This window comes from Caretta caretta, chromosome 3 (assembly GCF_965140235.1).
Source record: "Caretta caretta isolate rCarCar2 chromosome 3, rCarCar1.hap1, whole genome shotgun sequence".
NCBI classification, from domain to species: Eukaryota; Metazoa; Chordata; order Testudines; family Cheloniidae; genus Caretta; species Caretta caretta.
In genome coordinates, this window is record NC_134208.1 from 67087541 (window position 1) to 67114224 (window position 26684).

The 26684-nt window shown below is 39.1% G+C and overlaps 1 protein-coding gene across 7 annotated transcripts in view; it reads right to left on the reverse strand.

Moving 5' to 3' along the window:
• Positions 1-26684, reverse strand: part of SNX14 (sorting nexin 14) — a 91634-nt gene that overhangs the window by 14328 nt on the left and 50622 nt on the right. For 4 of the 7 annotated variants that reach the window (XM_048845086.2, XM_075126563.1, XM_048845084.2 and 1 more), the window contains exons 15-26: positions 26263-26321; positions 24338-24364; positions 21738-21870; positions 14288-14489; positions 13191-13274; positions 12967-13067; positions 12518-12629; positions 10293-10333; positions 10006-10125; positions 5637-5760; positions 4934-5098; positions 3856-3951 (exon numbers count right to left, since the gene is read on the reverse strand). In XM_048845086.2, the coding sequence (XP_048701043.2) occupies positions 3856-3951; positions 4934-5098; positions 5637-5760; positions 10006-10125; positions 10293-10333; positions 12518-12629; positions 12967-13067; positions 13191-13274; positions 14288-14489; positions 21738-21870; positions 24338-24364; positions 26263-26321 (1264 nt within the window). The remainder of the gene's footprint in view (positions 1-3855; positions 3952-4933; positions 5099-5636; positions 5761-10005; positions 10126-10292; positions 10334-12517; positions 12630-12966; positions 13068-13190; positions 13275-14287; positions 14490-21737; positions 21871-24337; positions 24365-26262; positions 26322-26684) is intronic. The other 3 variants (XM_048845087.2, XM_048845085.2, XM_048845080.2) reach the window with 2 other exon arrangements.

The window sequence follows — 26684 nt, forward strand, 5'->3', positions numbered from 1 at the left end:
ATAGAAGATCATCGTCACATTATCTGACATTATCTGAATATGATGGAACCATGTAAGTTGAGAAATGCATTGCAGGCTAGGCAGACTGCCCTTAATTCTAAGAGACCAAGTCTGTATTTTCTCTGTTTACGCAGGTTCCCAAAGGTGGCAGAAGACAGAGTAAGGATATGGTCACTGACTGGGTGTCCTGACCAATCTGCCAGTTATGACCTAATGGTCCAGGTAGGGGAAGCTGGTATAGTTGCTTTGTCTCATCTGGACTGCCACCACTGAGATGACTTTAGTGAGGACCCTGGGTTCCAGTGCCAGCCTGAATAGCAGTAGTCTGAACTTGTAGTGCTCTTGTCCTACCAGAAATCTGAAGAACCTTCTGTGGGCCAGATGAATGTCATTGTGAAAGTAAGACTCTTCATGCTGAGAGACACAAACCATGTGCCCTTCTCTGGGGCGGGGGGGGGGCGACTTACTGATACCAGATTGATCATGTGGAATTTTGGATTTGCAAATAAAGAAATTCAACTGACATAGGTTGAGAATGGGTCTCCATTCTCCTTTCTTCTGGGGAACTATGATATATAGGGAGTAAAACCCTTTGTCTTGATGTTAAGGTGGCACTCATTTTAGTAGTGTCTACCTCCCGAGAGAGGATTTCCTTGTGAGAGTAGTTCCTGAGGAGGGGCCAGGAAGAGAAACTTGATAATGCAGCCAGAGTGGATGATCTCGAATACCCACTTGTCTGTTGTTATTGCCCTCCAGTTGTGGACGAAAGGGGCCAGGTGGCAGTTGTGGGGGGAGGGGAGTAGTAGGAAATTGCATCAACAAGGGTACACAGTTCTTGAGCATGCTGTCAAAAGTAACTCCTGGTTGGTGGGTGAGGTAGAGTGGCTGCAGCTGAGGTGGAGGATGTGTGCAGCTGGGTCTTTGTACTCCCTTCTCTTTCCACGACAGTTTGTAAGGGAACTGGTGGTAGAACAGCTGAGGGAGAGCTCTTGGCTTATATTCCTGTTTGTGGTATTTTCTCTTTGGAGCCGGGATATAAATGCCCAGGGGGTGGAGGGTTGTCCTGGAGTCTTTTAGCAAGTGTAAAAACTTGTTAGTCTTTTCATTGAAGAGATCAGACTCAAAAGGCAAGTCTTCAATACTATTCTGGACATCCTTGGGGACCCCCCAGGAGTGGAGCCAAGATTCACCCCCTCATAATTACTGCTTTAGCTATAACTCTAGATAAGGTATCTGCTTCATGAGGGCTTGGAATTGAGCCATGTCCTCCTGAGGGAGTTTGTCTTTGAATTCCAAGAATTTGGAGTAATTTGTGAAATCTATTTTGCTAACAGGGCCTGGTAGTTAGCAATTCTAAACTCAAGGCTGGTGGATTCAAATACCTTCCTCCCTAGAAGGTCAAGGCGTTTAGCTCCTTTGTCTGCAGGGGGTGCCTTGGTGTTTTCTAGCCTGGATTTCACTGTGGCAACAGAGAAAATATGTGGCTACTACTAGAGAGTTGGGACCAGAGTGAATAAACAGAAACTGCACCTTTAGCGGGTATAAAATATTGCCTTTCAGACCTTTTTTGGGGTGGCGGGGGGGGGGGGACGGAGAGGGGGCGCACAGGAAACAAGAGTATGCCAAACTGCCTTGGATGATTCCATAATGGCCTCATTTATTGGGAGAGCCATCCAGCTTGGGCCTGAGGGCTGCAAGATATCCAAGAGCCAATGCTGTATAACATGGATTGCTTCAAGAGGAATCTGGCACTTAGCCACCACCCTTTGCAAGACCTCTTGGTATTGCCTCTGATCATCAAGCAGAGATGGTGAAGATGGGGCAACTGCCTCATCAGGTGAAGAGGATGAAATACCTATTGGTACCTGTGGATCTGGATTGATTTCCTCCTCTGCATACTCCAAAAGAGCCAGCTGGTGTCAGCTAGGAGGAGAGGGTGCAGTGGGATTCATGTTCAGATCTGGAGTGCCTAGCATAGGAATCCTGTGGTGCCCAATAGGGCCAATATGAAGAGTCAACAAGCTGGGGGGGTGGGGGGGAGACGACTGCAATGCATCAGGTACCATCAGTCCCCTAGGTTGTGATATCTGGGTGGAGGATGAGTCCAAGACCTCCTAGAGTCTCTGTCCAAGCTAGCCTCCCTGTGGGTCAGGAACATCAGATTCTGATAACGAGAAGGCAGGTTCTGGTTCCACTAGCGATACCGGTGGATGAATGTGCCAACTTATGAACGGGAGTATCCGCTTCTCTTCAAAGGGGTTTCTTCCTCTGGTGTCAAAATGTCCTTCAGGAGGGCTGGACTCAAAAGGACAGGAGATTGAGGGTAAGGTAGGGTGAAAATATTTTCTGGTGAGGTATAGGTTTCAGTCCATCCCAGGGTATGAGGTGTCCCTGTGATCAGGACTGACTGATCCAGTGCACCCAATGGCACGGCAGTCAACAGATCCTTCTGGGAGCAAGTTACTACTGTGGAAGAAGAGTTCAACCTGGAGTTCTCAGTTGGTGTCAATAGGTGCTGATCTTTTGTATAGCTGTAGCCACAGCTAGTACCAATAGATCCTCTCCCCTAAACACCTTACCTTCATGGTTGGAAGGCTGAGGTGGACCTAAGTCTTTAGGACCCAAACATTAGGACTCACCTGACTGGACAGTCAGGAAAGGATCCTTTTTTGTAGGAGCAGATCTGTCTGTGTTCATGAGAGCGCCCCAAGGCATTGATTCCTTGGGCTTAACAGCTCTGGCATCTGCTCCTGAACGCTTGCTCGGAGGAGCACCACTCTTAGACTGAGGCCAATGAACCAGGGGATCTCCTTGGCCTGGATCCTACTGGGTCTCATGGCCTTTTCCAAGGGGTACTTCCTCAGTCAAAGTTCTCATGCCACATGGGTCTGGAGAGAGGAGGAGAGTCAGATGCTGCAGCTGGCAGAAACATGAGCCTCACCAAGGCAGTAAAGGGAGCAATGGTGCTCACTGTTGACTGAGAACAAGCAGGGTCAGAAGACAGTTCTTAAACCTCAGGATTCTGGGCACAGTACTTCTCCCCAGGAAGACGATCCCTGAGGCAGGGGAAACTAAACTATACTAACTAAACTATAAACACACTAAGAATACTAAAACTATATACAATTATATTTCCAGGTTTTTGAGTGACAATGCAAACATAGCTTTGGACACAGAGGATTCCAACTCAGGCCATGCACCGGTGTAAGGAGGAACTGGCATCAGTTTACATAACCCCATATATCCTTGATATGGAGCACAAGGGGAACAAGTATTCAGGCGCAGACCAATGGATTCTACTTGCTAGAAATCTCCAGTATCAGGTGCATGGAGCTCATGCATACCCATGTGCAGAACACACAGAGATCAGCACTCAAAGAACAACTTCAAATAACATTTGCAATGAATTATTATTGGATGACCTCTAATCACCGGATTTTTTTCCTAATTTATATAGGGTAAGTACAGCTCAGATGAAATTCTTCTTCAGGTTTTCACTGCATCCCTGCTTTTTACTCAGTTTTCAGCTGGGCCAAATGATGTACAAAGAAGTGGAGTGACTTGCTCAAGATCAGTGTCAGCCTTTCAACTGGTTCAGATCCCACGCTCCTCCTGACCTGCACAGTGTCATTACTGAACCATTACACCAAAGGCCTAGGGGTGCAAGTAACCCTTGTTAAAACTATGGAAGTTTGAAAATGAAAGTCTCATTAAGCAGCGGCATTTTAGGCAACTCTTTAAAACCTCAGCCAGATAACTACTTTATGGATTGGAAAGTTAGCATTATTATATTATATTTGGGCTAGGTGCTTGACTGAAGGATTAAAAAGCTTATATAGGTCATAAATGTGGAACCTGGAATGTATCTCATCATTTCTTCAAAGGTCTGCTTTGCTCGTTTCTGTTTATCTTGAAGTGAGCGAGGTTCAGTATTCTCACAAAACACAGCATCTGTAACCACCAAAAGAACAAAAATGTCATTTAGGAATTGGTTTTCAGTAAAGTCATACATAGTGTTTTGCCAACTCATTCCTTGTGTTAAGCTGTTTTTAAAGAGCATCACAATTCTGCAGCAGCACAGAATTCTGGCTAAATTCCACTGTAGGTTAATTATATGCTGCTTAACTATAATTCCCCCTGTACTTATAACTGTATAAAGATATTCTTCACATTATGTCAAACAGCCCTGCAGTACTGATGGGGCCTATTGCAAAGGCCATATTTACTACAGAGGACTAAAAATATTTACAACGTTCACGAGCAGCTACCACTTTTGGTTTCAGTCACTCAAAGCTTCCTCGCTTTAGTTTCATTCATTCACAATAACTCTTCGGAAGCTGTAATTTTCATAACTGGCCTCCACCCAAGTTATTTTCCTAAATATGCCAATTTTGTTCAGTCTATGGTCAATTGGTACTTGTTAGCTAGCAACTGTGGGCTTCATTTTCTCTGCCACCCTTATAAAAAAAGGGAAACAATTAAAAAACCTAGCATTAATTTCCCCCCAAAAAAGATGAAAATATAACATACGCTTTAGGAATTTCCTACACTCAATATATATACTGCATCATTAGCTCCACCATGTTGATCATTAGTCTTTTAGTCTTCTTTTCCTTGCTCACTATAAGCCTTTGTGGATTATTGTTCACAATACTTAATTCTATAATAAAATATCAAGGATGTGCAACAAAATCAAACTAACACTGTGCAGAAACTAACTTTTGGAATCTCTTGACTCATTTATGTTGCGCAAGTGTTCTTTTTCACATGTTGCACTATATAGTTTGCAAAGCACTTTGGGTTGCTCACAAAAAAGGGTGCTACAAGTATAAAATTAAGTCATCAATATCTTATAAATAAGTACCACTGCAGTTTAAGCATGTACAAGAAGCACATGATAAAAGAAGAAGTATTTGCATGACTTTTCACTAACCTCTCAGGAGTGTTATCAGTGATACCAAGCGGTGCTCCTGAAATAGCTGTTCTAATTTGTACTGTAGATAGTAGTCTGTGTACATCTCCAATGTGTTTTTGAAGATAATTCTTCCCCCCATCAAGAGGTGGTGCAGCCAGTCAGGAACACGGAAAACAACTCTACCTGCAAAGTTATTATTACACATATGAAGAAGGCTCCCATCATCATTGTACCTTGCTTTATTTCTTAAAAAGTGTGCACACTGATATTTCCAAAAAAAAAGAGATAGCTAACTTCATGCAATGTGACCTCATTCCCCCCAACCTACAGCAGATCCTTTAGCTTTTAAATCCGTTTGTGTTACATTTACTACAAAAATACCAAGTGTTGGTATTATTTATTTAAATTAGAGTGGCCACAGGAAGACATGGTCTATACCTCAAGCAGCTTTACACTCTAAATACAAAACCTAAGTGTGTAGGGGAGAGGAGGGGAAGGGATACAACATGCAAGCAGAGCAATCAGAGTGATACTGCTACATTTGTGACACCCTAATAGCAAGAACTTTAAAAACAGGATAGTGTCCCTAACTGGCATCTTCCTTGTTATAACAAACTGTAAACTTTAGACAAACTTTTCAAACAGCACTCTAATCAAACACCCTGAATTTTTGCACCTCTGTTATACTTCATACCAAGTACAAAGAAAAATAATTTCTTACCAACATACATTAAGTAGTCATAGACTCCTTCTACTGTTATCATCTCTATAAAGTAGTTCTGATTTTGTCTTCTCTCTATATTCTCAGAGCGGTTTGCATTGTTCTTGAACAGATCATTGAAAAGCTAAAATAGAAACATTACATCTTGAAAAACAAACAAATTAAAGAAAACTAGAGCAGTGGTTCCCAAACTTGTTCCACTGCTTGTGCAGGGAAAAACTGGTGCGGCCCGCCAGGGGCTGTTTACGTGCCGCGTCCGCAGGTTCGGCTGATCGCGGCTGCCAGTGGCTGCGGTTCGCTGCTCCAGGCCAACAGGAGCTGCTGGAAGTGGCGCCGGCCGAGGGACGTACTGGCCGTTGCTTCCAGCAGCTCCCGTAGGCCTGGAGCAGCAAACCGCGGCCTCTGGGAGTCACGATTGGCCGAACCTGCGCACATGGCAGATAAACAAACCAGCGCGGCCCGCCAGGGGCTTTCCCTGCACAAGCGACGGAACAAGTTTGGGAACCACTTAACTAGAGTAAAAACAATCAGTACTAAAAAGTTCAGACTGGTCAAGATTTTCAATGGAAAATTTGATTTCAACGATGAAGTTTTTCAGAGATGTTTACTTTCCAAAGAAAATTTCAATATTTTGTTGAATGTTGTAATGGGGTATACTGGCCCTTTAAGAGTAGAGGGGGCCAGAAGACTCCATTCCAGGGAGATGGAACAAACAAAGGCCCAGGAAATGACCTGGTAATGGACAATAGGAAGCAGTTCTGGGTAATTCGGAGTTGTCCTGGGGTTTCCCCACCATCCATTGTTCCTTTACAGGCCGGAGATCAGGAGCTCTGTAACACAGGGTGAGGCTGTGTTCCCCTCTCTTCCAGCCAATCAGGAGGAGCTCTTTCAAGGAGGGCAGTATATAAACTGCATTCTCCCTCAGAACTGAGGAGACACTGGCAAGAGAAGGAAGCCAAAGCCAGAAAGCTAAACTCTAGGGAAAGCTATGAAAAGGTGACCCTCTGAAGAGCAGGCTATAGCAAAGGAAGATCTCTGCCATCCATGCAGAAGAGCTAGAGATAAGTGTGAATCTTTGGATTACAGTAATGGACTTTTTGTGGTCATTAAACCAGCCCCAAGTGGAGGACGGTAGGATTTCTAAGAAAGGCTGCGGGGAGTCTGTAAGGGGCCCCAACAAGGAAGAATGGAGGGAGGCTGCTGCAAAGGGCACTGTGGCCACAAGGGACCACTCATTAAGCAGCAGACCTGTTACAAATGCCCCCAAACCAATATATTGCAGCTAAAAAATAAAATATTTCAATTCAAAACAGGCATTGCAGTGCTTTATGGGAACTGTATTTTGATTGCTTTATGCTCTCACTCTTCCATCTGGTCTCGGTTCACTGGAAAAACTGCACTTCTCTTGTGTGGCCCAAGAGAGTTTCAGACAACTTTAAACAATTGCTTTGGATGTTTTAAACTAGTCCCTTTCAAATTAACCACTAGAAATAGCGGGGACCATATGTATAAGACTGCCTTAAGACAAAATGCGACTTTACTCTTCGGAGAATTACTTGAAGAGTGATAAATGTATTAGAAATACTAAAGAACTGACTTATGACTGTAAGTAAATATAGAAAAATCAGTCAAATTCCTTACTATAGTATAACTGGTAGGCCCCAATACAAATAATAAATAATCATAACACTTATTCATGTCACTTGCTTGCAAGACTGCAAGTATACTTTATATTCATTACATTTGGTAAATATGAGCCTATAATACAATGCATTGGCAAAAAGGGCTAATATTCTGAGGTGTATTAACAGGAGTGTGATATAGAAGATACAGGAGGTAATTGTCCCACTCTACTTGGCACTGGTCAGGCCTCAGCTGAAGTACAGATGTGGACAAATTGCAGAGAGTCCAGAGGACAGCATGAAAAATTATAAGAGGTTTAGAAAACCTGCCCTATGAGGAAAGATTGAAAAAAACAGGCATGTTTAGTCTTAAGAAAACATGACTAAGGAGGAACTTCATAACATTCTTCAAATATGTTAAGGGCTGTTACAAAGAGGACAGTGATCAATTGTTCTCCATGTCAACTTTGTATACTACCTTCAATGATCAGCTTAATCTGCAGCAGCAGATATCTAGGTTAGATTTTAAGAAAAACTTATAAGTAGGGTTGTCAAGCGATTAAAATATTTATCACGATTAATTGCACTGTTAAACAATAGAATACCATTTATTTAAATATTTTTGGATGTTTTCCACATTTTCAAATATATTGATTTCAATTACAACACAGAATACAAAGTGTACAGTGCTCACTTTATTTTATTACAAATATTTGCACTGTAAAAAAAATAGTATTTTCAATTCCCCTAATATAAGTACTGTACAAATGTTGAATTACGTACAAAAAAAATAACTGCATTCAAAATAAAACAATGTAAAATTTTAGAGCCTATTAAGTCATACTAGCTCAGTGGTTTGAGCATTAGCCTGCTAAACCCAGGGTTGAGAGTTCAATCCTTGAGGGGGCCATTTAGGGATCTGGGGCAAAAATTGGGGCTTGGTCTTGCTTTGAGCAGGGGGTTGGAATAGATGATCTCCTGAGGTCCCTTCCAACCCTGTGATTCTATGAATACCTAACTCTATAATAAGTCCACTCAGTCCTACTTCTTGTTCAGCCAATCACTCAGATAAACAAGTTTGGTTACTTTTGCAGGAGATCATGCTGCCTGTTTTTTGTTTACAAAGTCACCTGAAAGTGAGAACAGGCATTCGCATGGCACTTTGTAACTGGTGTCGCAAGTTATTTACGTGCCTGATGCGCTAAAGATTGTTACGTCCATTCATGCTTCAGCCACCATTTCAGAGGATACGCATCCAGGCTGATTACGGGTTCTACTCGATAATGGTCCAAAGCAGAGCAGACTGATGCATGTTCATTTTCCATTATCTGAGTCAGATGCCACCAGCAGAAGGCTGGTTTTCTTTTTTGGTGGTTTGGGTTCTGTAGTTTCCGTATCTGAGTGTTGCTCTTTTAAGACTTCTGAAAGCATGCTCCACACCTTGTCCCTCTCAGATTTTGGAAGGCACTTCAGCTTCTTAAACCTTGGGTCGAGTGCTGTAGCTTTTTTTAGAAATCTCACATTGATATCTTCTTTGCATTTTGTCAAATCTGCAGTGACAGTGTTCGTAAATCAAACAACATGTGCTGGGTCATCATCTACGACTGCTATAACATGAAATATATGGCAGAATGCGGGTAAAACAGAGCAGGGGACATACAATTCTCCCCCAAGAAGTTCAGTCACAAATTTAATTAACGCACTATTTTTTTAAATGAACATCATCAGCATAGAAACATGTTCTCCGGAATGGTGGCTGAAGCGTGAAGGGGTATACAAATGTCTAGCATATCTGTCACGTAAATACCTTGCAACGCTGGCTACAAAAGTGCTATGCAAACGCCTGTTCTCACTTTCAGGTGACATTGTAAATAAGAAGCAGGCAGCAGTATCTCACATAAATGTAAACAAACTTGTTTGTCTTAGCGATTGGCTGAAGAAGTAGGACTGAGTTGACTTGTAGGTGCTAAAGTTTTACATTGTTACTAACTGTTTTGTTTTTGAGTGCAAAGAAAAAATCTACATTTGTAAGTTACACTTTCACGATATAGATTGCAGTATAGTACTTGTATGAAGTGAATTGAAAAATACTATTTCTTTTGTTTATCATTTTTACAGTGCAAATATTTGTAATAAAAATAATATAAAGTGAGTACTGTACACTTTGTATTCGGTGTTGTAATAGAAATCAATATATTTGAAAAGGTAGAAAAACATCCAAAAATATTTACTAAAATTCAATTGGCATTCTATAGTGTAACAGTGCGATTAATCATGATTAATTTTTTTAATCACAGTTCATTTTTTTTTCATTAACTGCGTGAGTTAACTGTGATAATTGACAGCCCTAATTATAAGGATAGCTAATTGCTGGAATAGGTGACCCAGGGAGGTGTGGAATCTGCATCACTGGAGGTTTTTAAGAGCAGGTTAGACAATCACATCAGGGATGGTCTAGGTATACTTGGTCCTGCCTCAGTGCAGGGAGCTGGACTAGATGACCTCTGAGGTCCCTTCCAGCCCTATGTTTCTATAAATTGTACAGACTCCAATCCATCCATGGATAAACATGGAGGTCAGCTGTACCAAGATGAATGGACGCTGGAAAAAAGGAAAAACCTCCACCCACCACCATAAGAACAGACATGAACATAGGCAGTCAAGCTGTCATCTTTATAGCTTCTCCCCTTTACTCTTCACATTCTCAGGTAAGGGTCAGTATTTCCCCCTCTGTACATTTACTGCACCTTCTTGTTGTTTTCAGAAGTGGGACTGAGAATTGTAAGCTCTGGTCTACTTGGTTTAGGCTTGGGAGATTCACAGGAGTTAATGAAATTCATGATGAATGGCTCCAAATGCTGACCTTTCTGAAATTAAATACACAGTGAACAATAATGATAGTTAAATAGTTAAAAAAGTGACAGTTTCCAAACTAAAATTTGTGCTGGACCAACATGTAGCAACCTGTCAGTGGACAGTTAAAGATACTAACTATAGTCACAGCATAGACTACTGAGACACAGTATTTACTCACCTCTTTCATTAGCTTTCCTGGAACAGATTTTATAATTTTCCCTACAATTAAGAACAAAAAAGTATATATTACCACATGCCCTTCTGAATATCATATCTGATATCTATTAGTTTCCTTCTGTTCTCCTCCCCTACCCCACTTATCTGTTTTCTCCATTTAGACTAAGATCTCCACGGCAAGGCTCGTCTTCTACCATGAATATATGATGTTTCTGACAAATATTTGCTGGGGCATTTAAGAGCTATTGTAATACAAATGAATAAGCCACCATGATCTATAATAAGCTATATTATAAATTTTTACAGAAGTGAAGCAAAAAAACCTACACATGGTCTCATTTTATCATCTCAGTCTGAAACTGATTAGCTTACACCACTGATATCTATGGCTTCATTTTAAGCATCATTGCACAATCTTTTTAAAGAAACATTTGAAAGAAATAAATTACCAGTACTTTGAAAAGATACTGAGTACATACAAGAAAGTTATGGAATTTTGGGTGCATCAAACTTTAAAAAGGAACTAAATATGTGATACCCATCAGCAAAAGCTATTTCAAATTACAAACACGCAAGAAAGTTTTCACATTCATAAAGAAATCTAAGTCCCATAGATTTTCTTCTGTAGTTTTCTAAAGGACCATGGAGAGATGAACAGCCTTATCTCCAAGTAGTGTGGATGGGAGGCATGTGACAGTAAGAAAAAATAGCAAGAGGCATCCTGAGGGTGCAGGGATAACAGGGACAATACAAAAAAGACCTAAACTGTTCAATAATTTAGGCTCCAACGATTTTTCTGTTTGAATGATCTGGATAAGAATAATTTTTCAGTTCTAGTCACTTATTCTCTGCAAGCCTTTATCACACAAGAATGTCCTAAACCTCAGACTTCTGAGACAGTATTTACTCTCCTCTCCCCCAGTAATAAGAGTCATCCAGTCTGCACAATGTATTGAAATGCACAATGTTGCAAGTTCAAGAAAGTACTCATGTTAGAAAGGATTTACAGGGTTGGGGAGACTGTAGACCTATTCTTAAAAACTACCCACATTAACCTGAATAAGAATATCAGAAGCACAACAGAACAGTTTAAAAGGTAATAAAAATGAAAAATATATTTTAAAAATATTGTAAAATTAAATATCAAATTCAATAATTATGATTTTCTTATCTTTAAATATTATAAAAGGGAAATTTAGGGAAGAAATTATATATCGTATCAACATTTCACAAAGTTTCTGGTCAGAGATTAGTAATTTTAAGACTGTTGTGAGATTATCTAGATAGCTAGATATCTATCATCTCACAACAACAGTCATATATCAGTAATTTTATCTCACAACAAACTAACCTCTGACCAGAAACCTTGTGAATTGTTGAGAGGATTTCTATTTACTAAAAGCAAATGTAAGTTTGGGGAGGCACGGCACCTAGCTTGGGACCAGATAAGACATGCCTCTTCAGAACACCTGACACATTTACCCACCACATACATTTGTTTGGACATTTTGTCATACCAACAGGAAAAAAAACACTTCTACTGAAAGAGATGCTCACAATTGCCAAAACATAAAAAAATGGGCCTACAGCTAAACAGGTCATCAGCAGAAACACAAATTACCATCTTGTTTAACTACATAGGGTGCTGTGTTGAATTTCGGACACCATGTTATACAATACACAGACTCAACATTAGTACGCGAAATTGACATTAATTCTGGTAGTTCTCAAATGAACTTAAATAGGGCCGATCAGCTAATATTCAAAGATAAGTTAAATCAATACACTGCCTCTATCAACATTAAAAAAAACCCCAAACAAACAGCTGCCTTCTCGGATTGATTCTTGAAAATAAAATCTGGGCTAATGCCATACATCATCTTGAATTACTTGAAGACGTAGAGGATCTGATCTCCATGAGCAATGGATTTTGGAAGTACTAGGCTTAGATATTCAGAAGGTATCCATATGCAGACTAGATTTTCCAAAGCTTCACAATACTTTCCCTCCTGGGAATGGATAGGAATGTAAGCGTCAAAATATCTGACTCTTGGAAAAATGACTGGATTGTAACAGCTATATAGCAGAAGAGACATATCACATTTCACACACCCAGAACTTATGAAAGTTCAGTCTCTCAGTACTAATGGGCCCTCACTTAATTTTGGTGTATTAGTTTCTACAAGAGTGCTATTTACCAGAATAAAGAGCAACTATGTTACCTACCAAGATTTACATCAGGCAACATTTTATCGAGAAATTGCGTCTCTCCACCATTGGGAGACAGAAAGTCAGCCAAAAGCTGGCTGTTACTCAGCTCTGGATGTTGCAGAAGTTTCTTTGGGGGACATAAAAGAGAGTAGATGAAAGAACATTGTTAAAAATTTGTTTCTCTATAGTAACAACAACAGATTTTTAAAACAGTGCTATGGTATCCTAGAAATTATACATTCATCCAAATACTTTTTTTTTTTTTTAAACAGAATTAAATATTTAAATGTTTGAGAATAGAACAATTTTAAACCTGTAGACTAAAAATGCCAGCCAAATATTTTACATAGTATTTGGTCACATAAAATAATTTTTATTACCTTTGGGAAAAATTGGCATGTGTTAACTTTTATAAGCTTCACAATTATGCAATCTACTTAAAAAACGGAACAACAGTCTGGTACCTGCAGGTACTCCTGAAACTCTTCCCTCTTTGTCTTTAAGAATTCATAGTTCTTTGGACCAATGATCCTTTTTGATGGAAGTTGAGCATCAGGAAAGGTACCTATAAATTAGTAAAAAGTCAAGCAGATTCATTTATTCTTAAAACCAAAAAGAAAAATTTTAGTATCTTAAATTTCTGCTCAATTCTAAAAAGCAATCACTGAAGTAGGAAGTAAAAACGTACCATGAAATTCTGTTAACTTTGACTCAAGCACATAAAATTCAAGGTATCTTCTATAGACAGACCAGCGTTCAGGTTCATGTCCAACTGAAAAATACACATATTGGAAGTAATATAGGTTCTTTTCTCCCAGGTGGGAGAAAAGAGTTAAGATCAGCAAATATACCACAGAGGAAAAGCCCTCAAATGTGTAAAGTAATCAGTACTGCCAATATTATAACACTACTCTAGCCACACTTAGTTATTTAAATAACTAAAGTAGTGTTAAATCACATGAGAAGCCCAAGGTATGGCTGGTAGACAGGAACGCTACTATGAAGGAAATCTGCATCTAATTCAAGCGTGGGTCTTCTAATTATCTTCTCTCAGTACAGGGCTCTTCCAGTCATCTCCACCAGCTGTTTGTCAAGTGCTACAGTATTCAGATAGCAGAAAGAAGCCCCATTAATGCCCATTTTTACTTCTCTAAAAGGGGAGTTAGATTTTTTTTCTCCCCAAATATCGACATTTCTCTAAACAGATGCTGAAATCCTCTGTTGCAAATAGTTTAAGTTTATTTCCGAGTTACCAAAAAATTTAATTTGCATAAGAAATCTGCTTTAAAGTTTATAAGAAAAAGCCATGTTCCTGCTCTGGAATGTTTAATAGTAAATACCTATTTGTCTACTTGTAACGGTGTCCATCTGAAAGATACCTGGGCACCAACAAATCTACTTAAAACAAAGTACTATTCAAGAAAGAGTGAGTAGAGTTTTCCATTTAATGTACCAGCAATATATTTCAAACACATTCAACATTTACCAACATGAATCACAATATTAACATTTTTGTAGAGAAGGAGGAATTCCTAAGCCTTGGTTGGAATTCTGAATAGACTGGACTCCTTTTAGAAGTAATTTGTCACAAGTTCCAGATAGTAAGTGACCATTTTTCCTTCATGCCCACATTACCAAAGACTTAAAATTCATTAGTAAGTCATTACTTTGATGCTAAAATGTGTGTGTGTAGCACATCAGAACAGTCAGATAAATAAAACATAGTAGAATAGACAGTTTGAGCTACATTTTAACGTAGTTTTATTTAATCACAAAAAGTCCTACCTGCCCTTCTATCGTTTCTCTCCACGTCAATACAAAACACAGGAATTCTCTCTTTTCTCTCTTTCCTTTCAAGGGAGGGATCATCAAAGAAGTCCACATATGGAATGCAAATTTTCCATGCAGCAAGGTTACGAGGTGTATTGGGAGTGCTAAGAGTCTCCACAGGAGAATCATCTTCCATTACCATAATGCCTTCTTCAATCTGCAGTGAAAGATTTAAGCATCAAGACCTCCCTGATCTGATTTTTAGTATAGGACACAATTTTTAATTTTGCAGAACATATAGAAGATCAATCTTTGCATAAGAAGTACATGTGATCAGGACCAAAGACAACATATTAAAACAAAATTCTGGAAGGGGGCACGTTTGCGTAGTTGCTATTTTTAGAACTTCTGTATAAAAATCTCTAGACCTGTAGGTTTGTTTGAAGTTAAAAACAAAATTGTTAACAGTTTCTCAGGTGTCAATCTAATATATCACCAGCTGACTCACAGCATGTTGAAGTTTCTTCCTAGCTCTTGGGGAAGGATGAGGCATTTCAAGTACAATATGGTATACAGCACCATCAAGTTTGGTAGTCCATTACCAGCAAAAACAAAATAAAATAAATATTTTAAAGATTTTAAAACATTAAAGGCCTTACATCAAAGGTTACATCTTGTTACCACTCCATTGATTAATTTCAAAAGCTACTTATTTCCCCCAAACATGGCTAGACAGAATCATATCTCAGCTGTCTGGAATTTGGCATAGAAATTAAAATGTGTGAGCAAAAAGAACATTTAGATACAGTGTGGTATGTGCACTGGGGAGAGGGGGGAAAAGGCAGAAAAAGCTTTAAAAAGTCAATTTGTGCTTCTAAAATCCTAACCCTAAATAACACAGCAAAAATGAGAAAAGCAGAATTTTAGGGGAGATTATTAGGTAGAACTGGGCAACATTTTTCAGTTGAATTTTTTTTGGCTGAAAAATGCAGATATAGATTGACAAACATGAATTCATGTCAATTTCAGGTAACTGTTTTGGACAAAACAAGTAAGAATTTTCAGAAATTTTGATATTTTGGGGCTAGATTCACAGGGGGATTTAGGTGCCCCCATACGCCCAATTTCCCAGTAGTTAGGGCAATCACCTGGATCGTGGGCTACCCAAGTTTGAATCCCTGTTCTGGAGCAGAGACTGGAACATGGCTGTCCCCCCTCCCAGGTGAGTGCCCTAACCACTGAGCTATGGAATCACTCTCAAATTGGAACAGCTTCAACAGGGGAGATGGAGAGAATCACCTAAGAATAACTAATAGCTTGGAGGTTAAGGCACTCACCTGGGATGTGGAAGACCTGGATTCAAATGCTTGCTCTAGAAGACCACCCCCTCTTCCTTCTGTTTTATGAATCTAGCTCTTTATTTCCTTTACTTTTATTTAAACAGTTAAAAATGCCCCAAACAAAATATTTTGGAGCATACAAAATGGCACTTTTCTGACTTTTTCAATATGCAATTAAAAATTGGTTTTGGTTTGACCCATTTTTTATTTTTCAGAATGGCCAACAATCCAAAATTATATATATATTTTTGCACAGCTCTACTGTTAAGTACGGCCAGTTGATACATTTGGAAAAAACCGATCTTTACCAAAGACAAATACAGTTTTTAGAAGTCAGTCACGTCTTCCTAAATTGTTCAACCTGTCTGCAGTTGCCACAAAGCAAACTGAACTGGATTGTTTTCTTTAGTGGGCAGCCAAGTCCCTTCCCTCGTTGTAGACAGGTCTGGTCCTGCCTCTTCAGTTGCTGAACAGAAGATAAACTCCTGTCGGAATAGTAAACTTGGATATGAGAGAAAAAACCTCAAGGCCCTTCATTATGGCTGAGACTGTCAGCAAGGTTCATGAGCCTGCTTAAACTCCAGTGGCTAGTACTTCTCACTATAAGTTAGTACAGATAGAACTGATCTCCATCTTGAACCGTGGAGTAATAGGTGAACTAAAGGAATATCCCATTTTAAAAATAAATTATAAACACAGTAAATTATAAATCCCCACTTTATAAAATTAAATAAAGCAACTTCAATAAAAAAAAAACACCACTTATGTGTGAATACACATCAAACTAAAGTCATTTTTTCCCCTCCCCTTTGACTTAATAAATTAGGGCCGAACCTTCTCACCTGCTCTAAATTCAAGTCCAGTTTTGCTTGAAGGAGTTCTGCGGAAATTGGGATAATTGAAGCTATCCACAAAAGCTACAGAGTATACCTGGAAGCCGTTCAGGGGTTGCTACCACAGCTCCTTATCCACTTCTATGGAAGGAGGGCAGAGTTGGCTAGAGGATCCACTTTGGCTTTGTTTACAATAAAGCATTCAAGTGCTCATGGACCAGCTAATTGTACTGCAGTGAATGAAGCACAAATAGAAGCTGGGAATGGGAGACAGGGAATGGATCACTTGATGATTACCTGTTCCGTTCATTCCCTCTGGGGCACCTGGCATTGGCCACTGTTGGAAGACAGGATTACGGAGCTAGAGGACCTTTGGTCTGACCCAGTATGGCCGTTCTTATGTAAATAACTGAGTACATCATTCCAGTCATCTTTGATTAGTTTAAGATTTGCCCTTGCACCTAGCTAGGGCTGCCCTAACTGATTACCGTGTGGGCTGTCATTCTGGTCATGTTCTTTCCCAGCAATAATGGCACATATATGTAACCTCCAGCTCTGCAATTGAGCCAGTGAACCACTCATTGTTTGCCAGTTACAAATCTTGCTCTGATGAACCATGTAGTTCACCAGCTAGAACTGCAGCAGAACCGATTACTGCATTCTTCATGACCTCATAGCTACCAACGTCCCCCTGACCCTAAAAGGAGGCACCAATAAGGGAGCTGATAGCTGAAGGGCTGGGAGGAGCCCATTTACTAGTGATGCTCTTCCTACTTCAGTTCCATCTGGTGAGTCAGAGGTGTCTTGCATCTATGTGCATCAGGGCAGGATCTACCATCTATGTGCCTCAGGGCAGGATTTACAGCTGGCAGACTTTCAGTGGTGCACTGGCTGAGGTAGTACAAAACTATAGGGCATTATGGTGTGTCACCCAGTGGTGAGGAAATAATGTGAGGAGCAAAGAACAGTCTCAGCTGGCAATCCACAGCTAGATGATCTGTGGAGCTGAAGCAGTGGGAGCCCTCTCTCAATTGGTGAGCTATGGAGGTTCATCTGAGGGACCATTTCTGCCAGCATGTTGCTTCTATCAAAGCACTCAATCATCTGAGCCTGAACTGAGTGGACCTCTATCAGTGTTTATCCCCTATAAACTATAGGGTAATCTGAACCAGTTGAAGGCCCACCAGCAATCAACCATAGAACTTTTGAGTGAGTGAGAGGCAAGGTGCATTTCAATCTTTTGAGAAGCAACAATTTTTAACCCCTACAAAAGGTCTCCAGTATGAAGCCTTAATCAGACCCTGCAGCTACAACTGGTGGTAGACACTAAGTAAATGGAAAACAACATTTCAGGCCCTGCCATGCACAGTAGGAGCACACTTGTTCCACTGTCTTTTAGTCCTTACATGCCTGCAAAGTTGGTTTTACATTTTGTTAGGTGGTGGGAGGAGGTAGAGAAAGGATTTTGCACACTATACCTAGAATACCAAATTTCACCACTCTGTTGCACTTTTGCCCATGTTTAAAGTCGTCACTTCAGACACTGATCTATTTTATTCTACACCTATTACAAAAGTAATTCTAGATATAAACAGGTAAGAGCTAAGTAAGAGTAATCAGAAAAAAAACCTGTTACTAATCTTTCTGTAACTTATTCTTCAAGATCATAGAACTGGAATGGACTTCGAGAGGTCATCTAGTCCAGTCCCATGAACTCATGGCAGGACTAAGTATAATTTAGACCATCCCCGGCAGGTGTTTGTCTAACCTGTTCTTAAAAATCTCCATTGATGAAGATTCCACAACCTCCCTAGGCAATTTACTGCAGCGTTTAACCACGCTGACAGTTAGGAAGTTTTTCCTGATGTCCAACCTAAACTGTCTTTGCTGCAATTTAAGCCCATCGCTTCTTGTCCTACCCTTGGAGGTTAAGTAGAACAATTTTTCTCAGTGGTATCCTTCAGGCAAGCTCTAGTGCCCACTCATGCGCTGGTATAAGGGACCCAACCGGCCCCACACCCTCCCAGTCCCTTCTTGCCAGCTAACTCCGACAGAAGGGCAGGAGGGTGGGTCATGGAATGAACATCAGCAACACATCTCCAAGAACAACAGTTACGGAAAGGTTAGTAACCATTTTTCCTGCTTCGAGTGCTTGCTCATGTCCATTTCATGTTAGGCGACTCACAAGCGGTACCCGAGGAGGTGGGCTCAGAGTTCATGGACATGCAGATTAACAGAAAAAAAAACACTAAATGATCACATTGCTGAAGCAAGAGAAGCTGTTTCAACAACCGTCACGGGTGGTAAGAAGGAACTGAGAGGGCACGGGGCTGGCTGGGCTCCTAATATTAGCGCATGGCACCAGAGGGCGCTCAAGCCAGCCCAACGGATACCACTGAGAGAAAAATCTCCAGCAACAGTGCACGTAGCTCACGCACACCTAACATGGAATGGAGGTGAGCAAGCACTCAAAGAGAAATACAAGTTATGCATTTCTGTTATCAGCAAAAATAATATTGCTTTGGCATAAGTGGCATCAGTCAACTATCCATAAAGATTTTACAAGCAAGCTTATCAAGTTTCACTAAAATTAGCTTCAGGTCATTTTGCCCACAAAAGCCCTGTAACTGGCAACTCACTCAAATTATTTCCAACATGAACAGCCTTTGCTATAGAGCATAATCCCTTACATCATCTCAACCATCCGTTTCTAGAATTCAATAACAGACTGAAGTAGTATATTAATAGTTTTTTTTTGTAACTTTGTCTTTCAATTAAAAAAAGACTGAAGTGTAACATAAGTATGTGGAGCTATTTATTTCAATAAATATGAGATTGTGTTTAAAGTTCTTTATACATTTCTGTTATGATCTCTCTCATTGTACCTAAGATGTTAGACTCTCTAACGAATCTATAGTTTTTCCAAAAAATCAAACTTAAAAGAGTTGATTACTGAGGAATGAAAAATTCAAATACAATTCTGCTTTTCTTGGATAGCTGAAAAATTAGAAGAGAAAAAATACACTCTTGCTTTATTTCAGCCTAGTAGGATGAGAATTAATCCTTTAAGAGCAGGATACTGGACAATCTGTTTTCTGCCCCTTCCTCGGGAGCATTACACTACAGTCCAATGATGAGTGACATCACAAGACCTAAACTCTACAAGACAGCAAAGCAACACTGCTCATTTGAAGATATGATAGTCTGAAGAGCTATCCTATACCTTGTGGATCCTTTAAGAAAAAGGGGAAACATACAGATTCCAAAATCAATTATTCTGTTTTTACCATTTTGGATACAAGTTGGGTGGGGAGGAGCTATGGGGGGGAGGGGAGATGAAAGATTCAAATTCATGTAAACCTTTTATATTTTTATTTTCCAGTAGTGGAAAATGGACCAGCACAGCATCAAAGAACATAGCACAAAGTTGATTAAATGTAATGTACAGTGGAATAGTTATAAGTGCCATAGAAAGTCTCAAATTCACATGACTTAAAAACCAATGTATTTCCATAAATTCAGGAGAAATCATCACAGAAATAAATTTAAATAATTAAAAATTCATGACTATCAGGCAGTTTGTGACCAACTTAATTTCCCTCATCTCCCACACCGTCCTCATATTTCCTTGCCTACATCTGTGCCATGGATACCAGGGCATCAACCTCCTGACAGCCAGTTTGCTATTCAGTCACTGCTGTTGCTGTTTGGTGTACAAGAAAAAACCTAGTTGCAAGAGAAGCCTGGCAAAATAGCTGTGGCAAGCATGAGTTATGGACCCACATGGTTACTCCAGTGTAAACAGCTCATCTAGGATCAGGGAAATGAACGCAGTGTGAGTGCAGAATATACATATTAACACATTATTTCAATTTATTTCCCTCTGAAGAACAGCTGTAGGGACACCAGGGTTCAGAGATTTTTAATGATTTCTCTTATTGTATCTTGTGTATCTTATTGTGTCACTGTATCTGTCTTTTTAAGGAACTTGTGACAATTTACAATTTAGGCAGTGTCCTATCTGCTCCATATTAGCCATGATCACTAAACCAAATTTCCATCATCTAACAGTAAAAGTTTGAAAAATGTAATCAAATATAAAAACTATGGAAAACCCAATTAGCTCAGTTCCACCTAGAACTGGGATTTCTGCAATAAATCGAAACTAAGGTTCTTCTTTTAAAATACAAGAAAAGTGAATTGCCTTCTAGTCAAGAAACAGCAGAGTACGTGGTCCCACCATCTGAGCTGAAGTCAGTCTAATACTGTATTTTGAAATTTTCCGTGATTTAATATGTCACCCCACAAAGCAGATGGTTCCACAAAAGAAATAAAGAAAAAAATTGGAAGTAGTCTTAATGCTCTTAAGCCTTACAGGCAATGTTCCATTTTGCCCGTGTGTACAGAGAAAACAGTGTGGTTCCCTCAAACATCCATCCTTTAACCACAATATAGCGTTGTACCCCACCCAAATCCGTGATCTCCTCTCTCCAGCATAAGGTCAGACATACACTTGGCCTTCAGGAACATAGCTTAAAGGCAGCTATGCCAATTTTTCAGACATCCAGTTCCTATAGCTTTATCACAGGTTGCTTCTACCACTGCCTATCACCAAGAGCTGGAATGGAAAATATTATAAACACACACACCCCCCAACAAACCCCCCCGCAATGGTTTCCTCTGAAATGCTACTAAAAGATACTCTACTTCAAAAATTCATGAGAATGAGACTTATGGAGCAAAACACAGTTTTGTACATTTTAAGTGATACTTATTTATGTATCAATTATGCAACCAGAAAAATATTTTCAGCCATTAGTATAAAAGCAGTATTGTGAGAGATATTATTCAAATAATTACTAAAGATTTGGCCCTGAATCACGATAGCCCTATGACAAAGAAAGGACTGAGGTGTGAAAGACCCCAGGACTTTACTGCAAATATTTACTAGACTGAAAAGTAACAGTTGGTCATGACACTACTTGACAAAGATTACTTTCGTAAAGAGAACATTACTTTCTAATACTTCTCTTTACCCCAGCAATTAACTCTTGGAATTACCCGAACTGGGGAGATGCCCAAATCTTGTGCTCACTGAGTAAATAACTTAGTAGTACTAAGAGAACAAGGAAGCTGGAAAAATGCTGTGACCCCTAGGATGGCACGGTGGAATAGCCTATAATATACCAGGAGCAAAGGAAAGGAAAAGAAGGGACAGAAGCTGAAAGTATTTAAAGATTCTGGAAAACCAACAGCCCCGTGATTTAGGAAAAATGTAAAATTTCTACTCACAAAATCATCCTCTCCTTCAGTTAAACCATAGTTAGGTAGCACAGCTCCTTCCATTGTGTTGCTCTTGAATACTCCTCTAATTTTGCTGCCTAATCTGCTGATTGCAAATGATTCTCCTCTTTTCTGTGTGGCCCTAAGGATTATACAAAAACAAAATTCACAGCATAGGACAAATTGTAATACTAGCCACTGCATATAATTTAGAGATAAGAGTGAGCAATTGTATGAAGTATGGAACTGATGTGTAGGTTTACACTTTTTAGTATTACAGATTCACTGGCTGTATTGCATATTACAGAACAATTTAAAATGTATCAGTAAAATACATCTGCTAGGGAGGAAGAAAATGATTTAAAAAAGAGCATTTAGGACATGACTAAAATTTCAGCTATAAACTAACACTGATGTTCTTATTACAGCATTACTTTGGAATGAAACACACAACAATCTATTTTCATAACACTAACTTCCTAATACAATGTGTTTTAGTAAAAGATTGCAAGGAATGACAATGACCTTTTCAGCGAGTGATTGTAGCAACACAACAGTTTCTGGCATCAGAGCGTTCATCCATATTTGTCAAGTACTGCACATTTAAACACACTGTTTATTTTCTTTATAAACATCAAGACATTTATACAGACGCATGTGATGCAAGATGGACTGTGACTTACTTCAAAGCAGCAGGGAGAGTAGGCAGAAAGCCAGACAGGAGGGTCAGAACTTACAAAACATGAAGGAAAACAGAAACAGATGAAAACTCCTAGCTCAAGAAGGCAATTTGCCCTAGAGATGAAGGCTTAATGCAAATTTAAGTCTTGTTCAGAGCTCGAACTACTTATGATAAAGAGTATCCAAAAGCCGCAAGTTCAAGTAAAAAGGGCAGAGGCATTACGCATGAAGCCTGCAGTCTTCATTGTAGCCACATGTTACAGCACATAAATGTATGCACGCCATATATACTGCCCTTACATCAGACCTGAAAAAGAAAACTTATTTCTTGTACTAGAAATGTACAAATTAAGAGTCTGAAAAAACCCTATTGGGGCAGGAGGGTACATATTCCTAATGAATATAGTTATCTGAAGTTTTCATAAAGCTTGTTACAAGTCTGCTAGGTGAACTGTAAAACTGAAAATTGTGAAAAAAGTGGATAACTCATTTGGCATTCAAAGGAGTAATGAACATTTTAAAAAAACTAAAAACTATTCAATGTTTATTTTCTAATTATATGAAAATTTTTAGTAATAGTTACAAAGATTCTTTAAAAATCCATCAGGAAAGCAGAACAGTGGGCAGAGCAGGTGAAGTGTCTTTATTGCCTTAAGAGCTGCAGTGACATCACCAGTTGACTCTGAGGACTTTTTTGTTAAAAGGGGACTTGAATGTTTGTTTTCAATCTTACCTGCTTATAACTCTACTCAATTTTTTCTGTATATTGAATTTTAAAATTCAATTGTTATAATCAGTTCTTTGTTCTCCCAAGCCCATTTCGCTCTACAAAGTCTAATTCACTGTCATCTCCTACCCAAAGACAGGCCCAAACACATACTTATTTTTATAGATGGTGCTCGTAGCGCCCCCTATTATTACATGTCTTACACTTCCTATTATAAGACCCTGTTTTCAGGTGCTTATAATTTTGCCAAAGTTTAACCATTTGTACTGAGTTTTTTCAGATAGGCGTCTGCCTCAGGCTGAATTTTGTGGAAGAAATCAGCCAAAACCGTTCTGCCATTTCCAAGAACGAGGCTAGAGGAAAATGCATTGTTTTGCCAATGTTAAAATAATTGAGAAACTCTAGCACCCCATGCTTTGGAACAGGAACTTGATGTTTGCCATGAGGTTTGTGTCAGGAATGTGACTTCTGCTGTCCCTGAGAAAATCTGGCCCAATTGTAAGTCTTCACCAATCATGGATTGTACTACTCAGCAGAGACTTGTTAGAGTTTCATAGCTAGAATCTCTGAAGATTCCATCAGCGCTGAGCATGACCTAGCCCAGGGCTGCTACAGACCCAAGGGGAGCTGGGCGTCATGACTAAGAGCACAGAGCCTGTCTGTCCTGTGCTCTCAGTGACTCCCTGTTGGGTGCAGGTAAAGTGGAGGAAGAAGCTGCCTGATATTCTAATGCCAAGGAAGGCACAATTTTCTTTTCTCTCCCCCTCCACCCCCCCCCTTTTTTTTTTAAAGTGATAGGCTCTGAAAGCATGTGACAAGGAGCAAGGAAAAAACTTTGAATAAAGTCTACAAAATAACCAGCACCCTATCAGCAATAAAACTTTGAGACATACAACTAATATGCTAAGTTAATATGAGAGAACAAAATAGGTAAAGGCCAGGAAGATTATATTTTGTATATTTTAATATTTGTGTGTATGAGAAACAGTCATTAAACCAAGACCAAAACCACTGTTTGCTAAAAACTTAGAGAATGAACATGCAGTTAGTTTGCTGTTTCAAATGAATTTAGCCCAAAAAGAGTTTGCATGTGTTTAAAAATGAAACAGTTAATGTCTGTTAAAAAGGCAGTACGATGCAGTCATGATAGATGCAATTTAACATTAACAGGCAACAATTATGGCATATTATCTTGACTTACCGAAAGTCATCCAAACTCAGGCTACCTCTGCAACAACAGGTACAAGAAATTACCCCACAAGCCCAGAAGGAGAGAGACTCCCAAAGACAGAGACAGATTTATTTCAAGCAACACTAAACAGCCTAGAACTTTCATTGCAATTAGCATGACTGCTGTTGTATTTATAAAGGTCTCTACCAATCTCCAGACAAATATTCTCAAAATAGCATGTAAATATCCAAAATTTACCAGAGATCAATACACATGCATTTGGCTGGGATAGTTGCATTTAATTTTTAGACCTCAATCCTGAAAACACTTAAGTGTGTTGTAGACGTTAAGCATTTAAGTAATTCCAGCTTAAAGGGACTACCCTCATTCCTAAAGTTAACCATGTGCATAAATGCTTGAAAATTCAGAACCTTAGGCTGTAATTCAGGTTTGATTCATACAGGAATTTACCCTGCTTGATGGAGTCTTTAAAGAAAAAATGTTTTTGGGAAATATTTATAGACATTTTATAAATGAATAAAACAGTTTGTAAAGAACTTTAAAGATGCAAAGGGCTTTTTATGTTGATTCACAGATTTTAAGGACTGAAGAGACCATTTAATTATCTAGTCTGACCTTTTGCATAATATGGGCTGTAACATTTTCCCAGTAATTCCTGCACCAAGCACAATAACTTGTGGATGAACTAAAACAAATTCATGCTAAAACCAGTAATAAACAATGTTCTTAAAGAGAAGTTATTGGTTCTGATACACGGGAGGCCCCACATACTGGATAGAGTAAAGGAAGGGGGAAAAGAAGACTGAGATCAAACTTCCTACACTTCTAACAGTGTTTTAAAAACCAACAACTCATTCTACAATGTCTCAGACTGTTCTTTAGTCATGTTCACTGTTCCTTCTAAGCTGTGCCCGTGTGCGCACACACACAGATCCTAAACCCTGCACACATGGCAAAACACCGTGCACACAAAAATTTGCACAGAAGAAATTTTTTGCGCATACGGCCTGTCAAAAATTAGAGGTAACATTGGTCATGTTACTTGTGAAACCTGAATTATGTTCAGCCGAATGGAACCTAACACTGAAGTATAAATAGTACACAGCACAACTTGACAATGATATTGGCCACCATTTTTGGCTTCCACTTGGCAAATCGGTACTGTATTTTGTTGTGTTTCTGATACATCAAAAGCTAGCATGTCTATTTTTTATATATTTTTCTGTATACCTCTGCCACACAGGATAAAGCAGGTACATCCAGAGGTTTGGAAATCTGGGTATACTGTATGGTTTTTGTTTTTTTAAAACTTGGCCATATTGGAAGCAAATTCAGAATTGAAAAGATTTTAATTTTTTCTTCCCAAACTCCAAGATCAAGGGTATCTTAAAGAAATCAGATTCAGAGCTTAAATGTGTTTGTTATAACCATTAAATATTAGCGGGAGAAATTGTTACAGTTCTCACAGGATCCTATTGAGCTGATTTGTAAAATGAAACATCTCACATGGCTGTTTTCTACAGTTACTGGAAAAAGTGATTCAACGTGGAAATCAAACACTAGAGTCAACTCTTTCTATTTTGCTTTCTCCAATGTGTTCTGTATAACTCACTATTGCCATATTATCTTAATGTTATTGGACAGGTCCTTAGTTTGAAGGGGTTTTTCACTCTGACATTTCAAAAAAAGGATTGTAAGTCTGAATCTCATACCATTTTTTAAAATAAAAAAGCAATAAAAACACTAAGTGAAGTACTGCTTCACATATTACTTGCTGCTCCTGTAAGTAATCTACAAATCTAAAACTAAGTTTAGAAATCTAAATAAGTTAACATTGAACAGTACTGTATATTTGGCAGAAGATTCAATCATATAAACAAACATTTTTAAAACTTTCAACTGCAAAAACGTATTAAAAGGTTTAACACACCTACCTGTTAAACTTTGAATTGCGTGTTGGGGATTCAGCTCCTCTTAAGAGCTGCCTGAAATACTAAAATAGAACAGTTAATATGCAAGTAAGTGTTGGCTTCAAGTTTTCTATTTTTTTCATTCTCTCTCTTTACTAGTAGTTTACAGTTGTAAATATTAATAATTAATTATGTTTCTTGCTTCTAACTTCACAGCTGTTGAGGATTTAATACAAGTATATTAGAAACACTATACAAGTCTCTGCAGTTGAGATATTGTATTTCACATAAGACCACTTTAAATGGTCAGTTCTAAGGAACTTACAACATAATTTATGCTTTCCCAAGGGCAGCCTTACAGGCATGGAGGGGCAGGCTTTCTACTAAAACTAGGTCTTCACTAGAAATATTGCAGCACCACAGCTGCACCGCTGCAGCAGTGATGC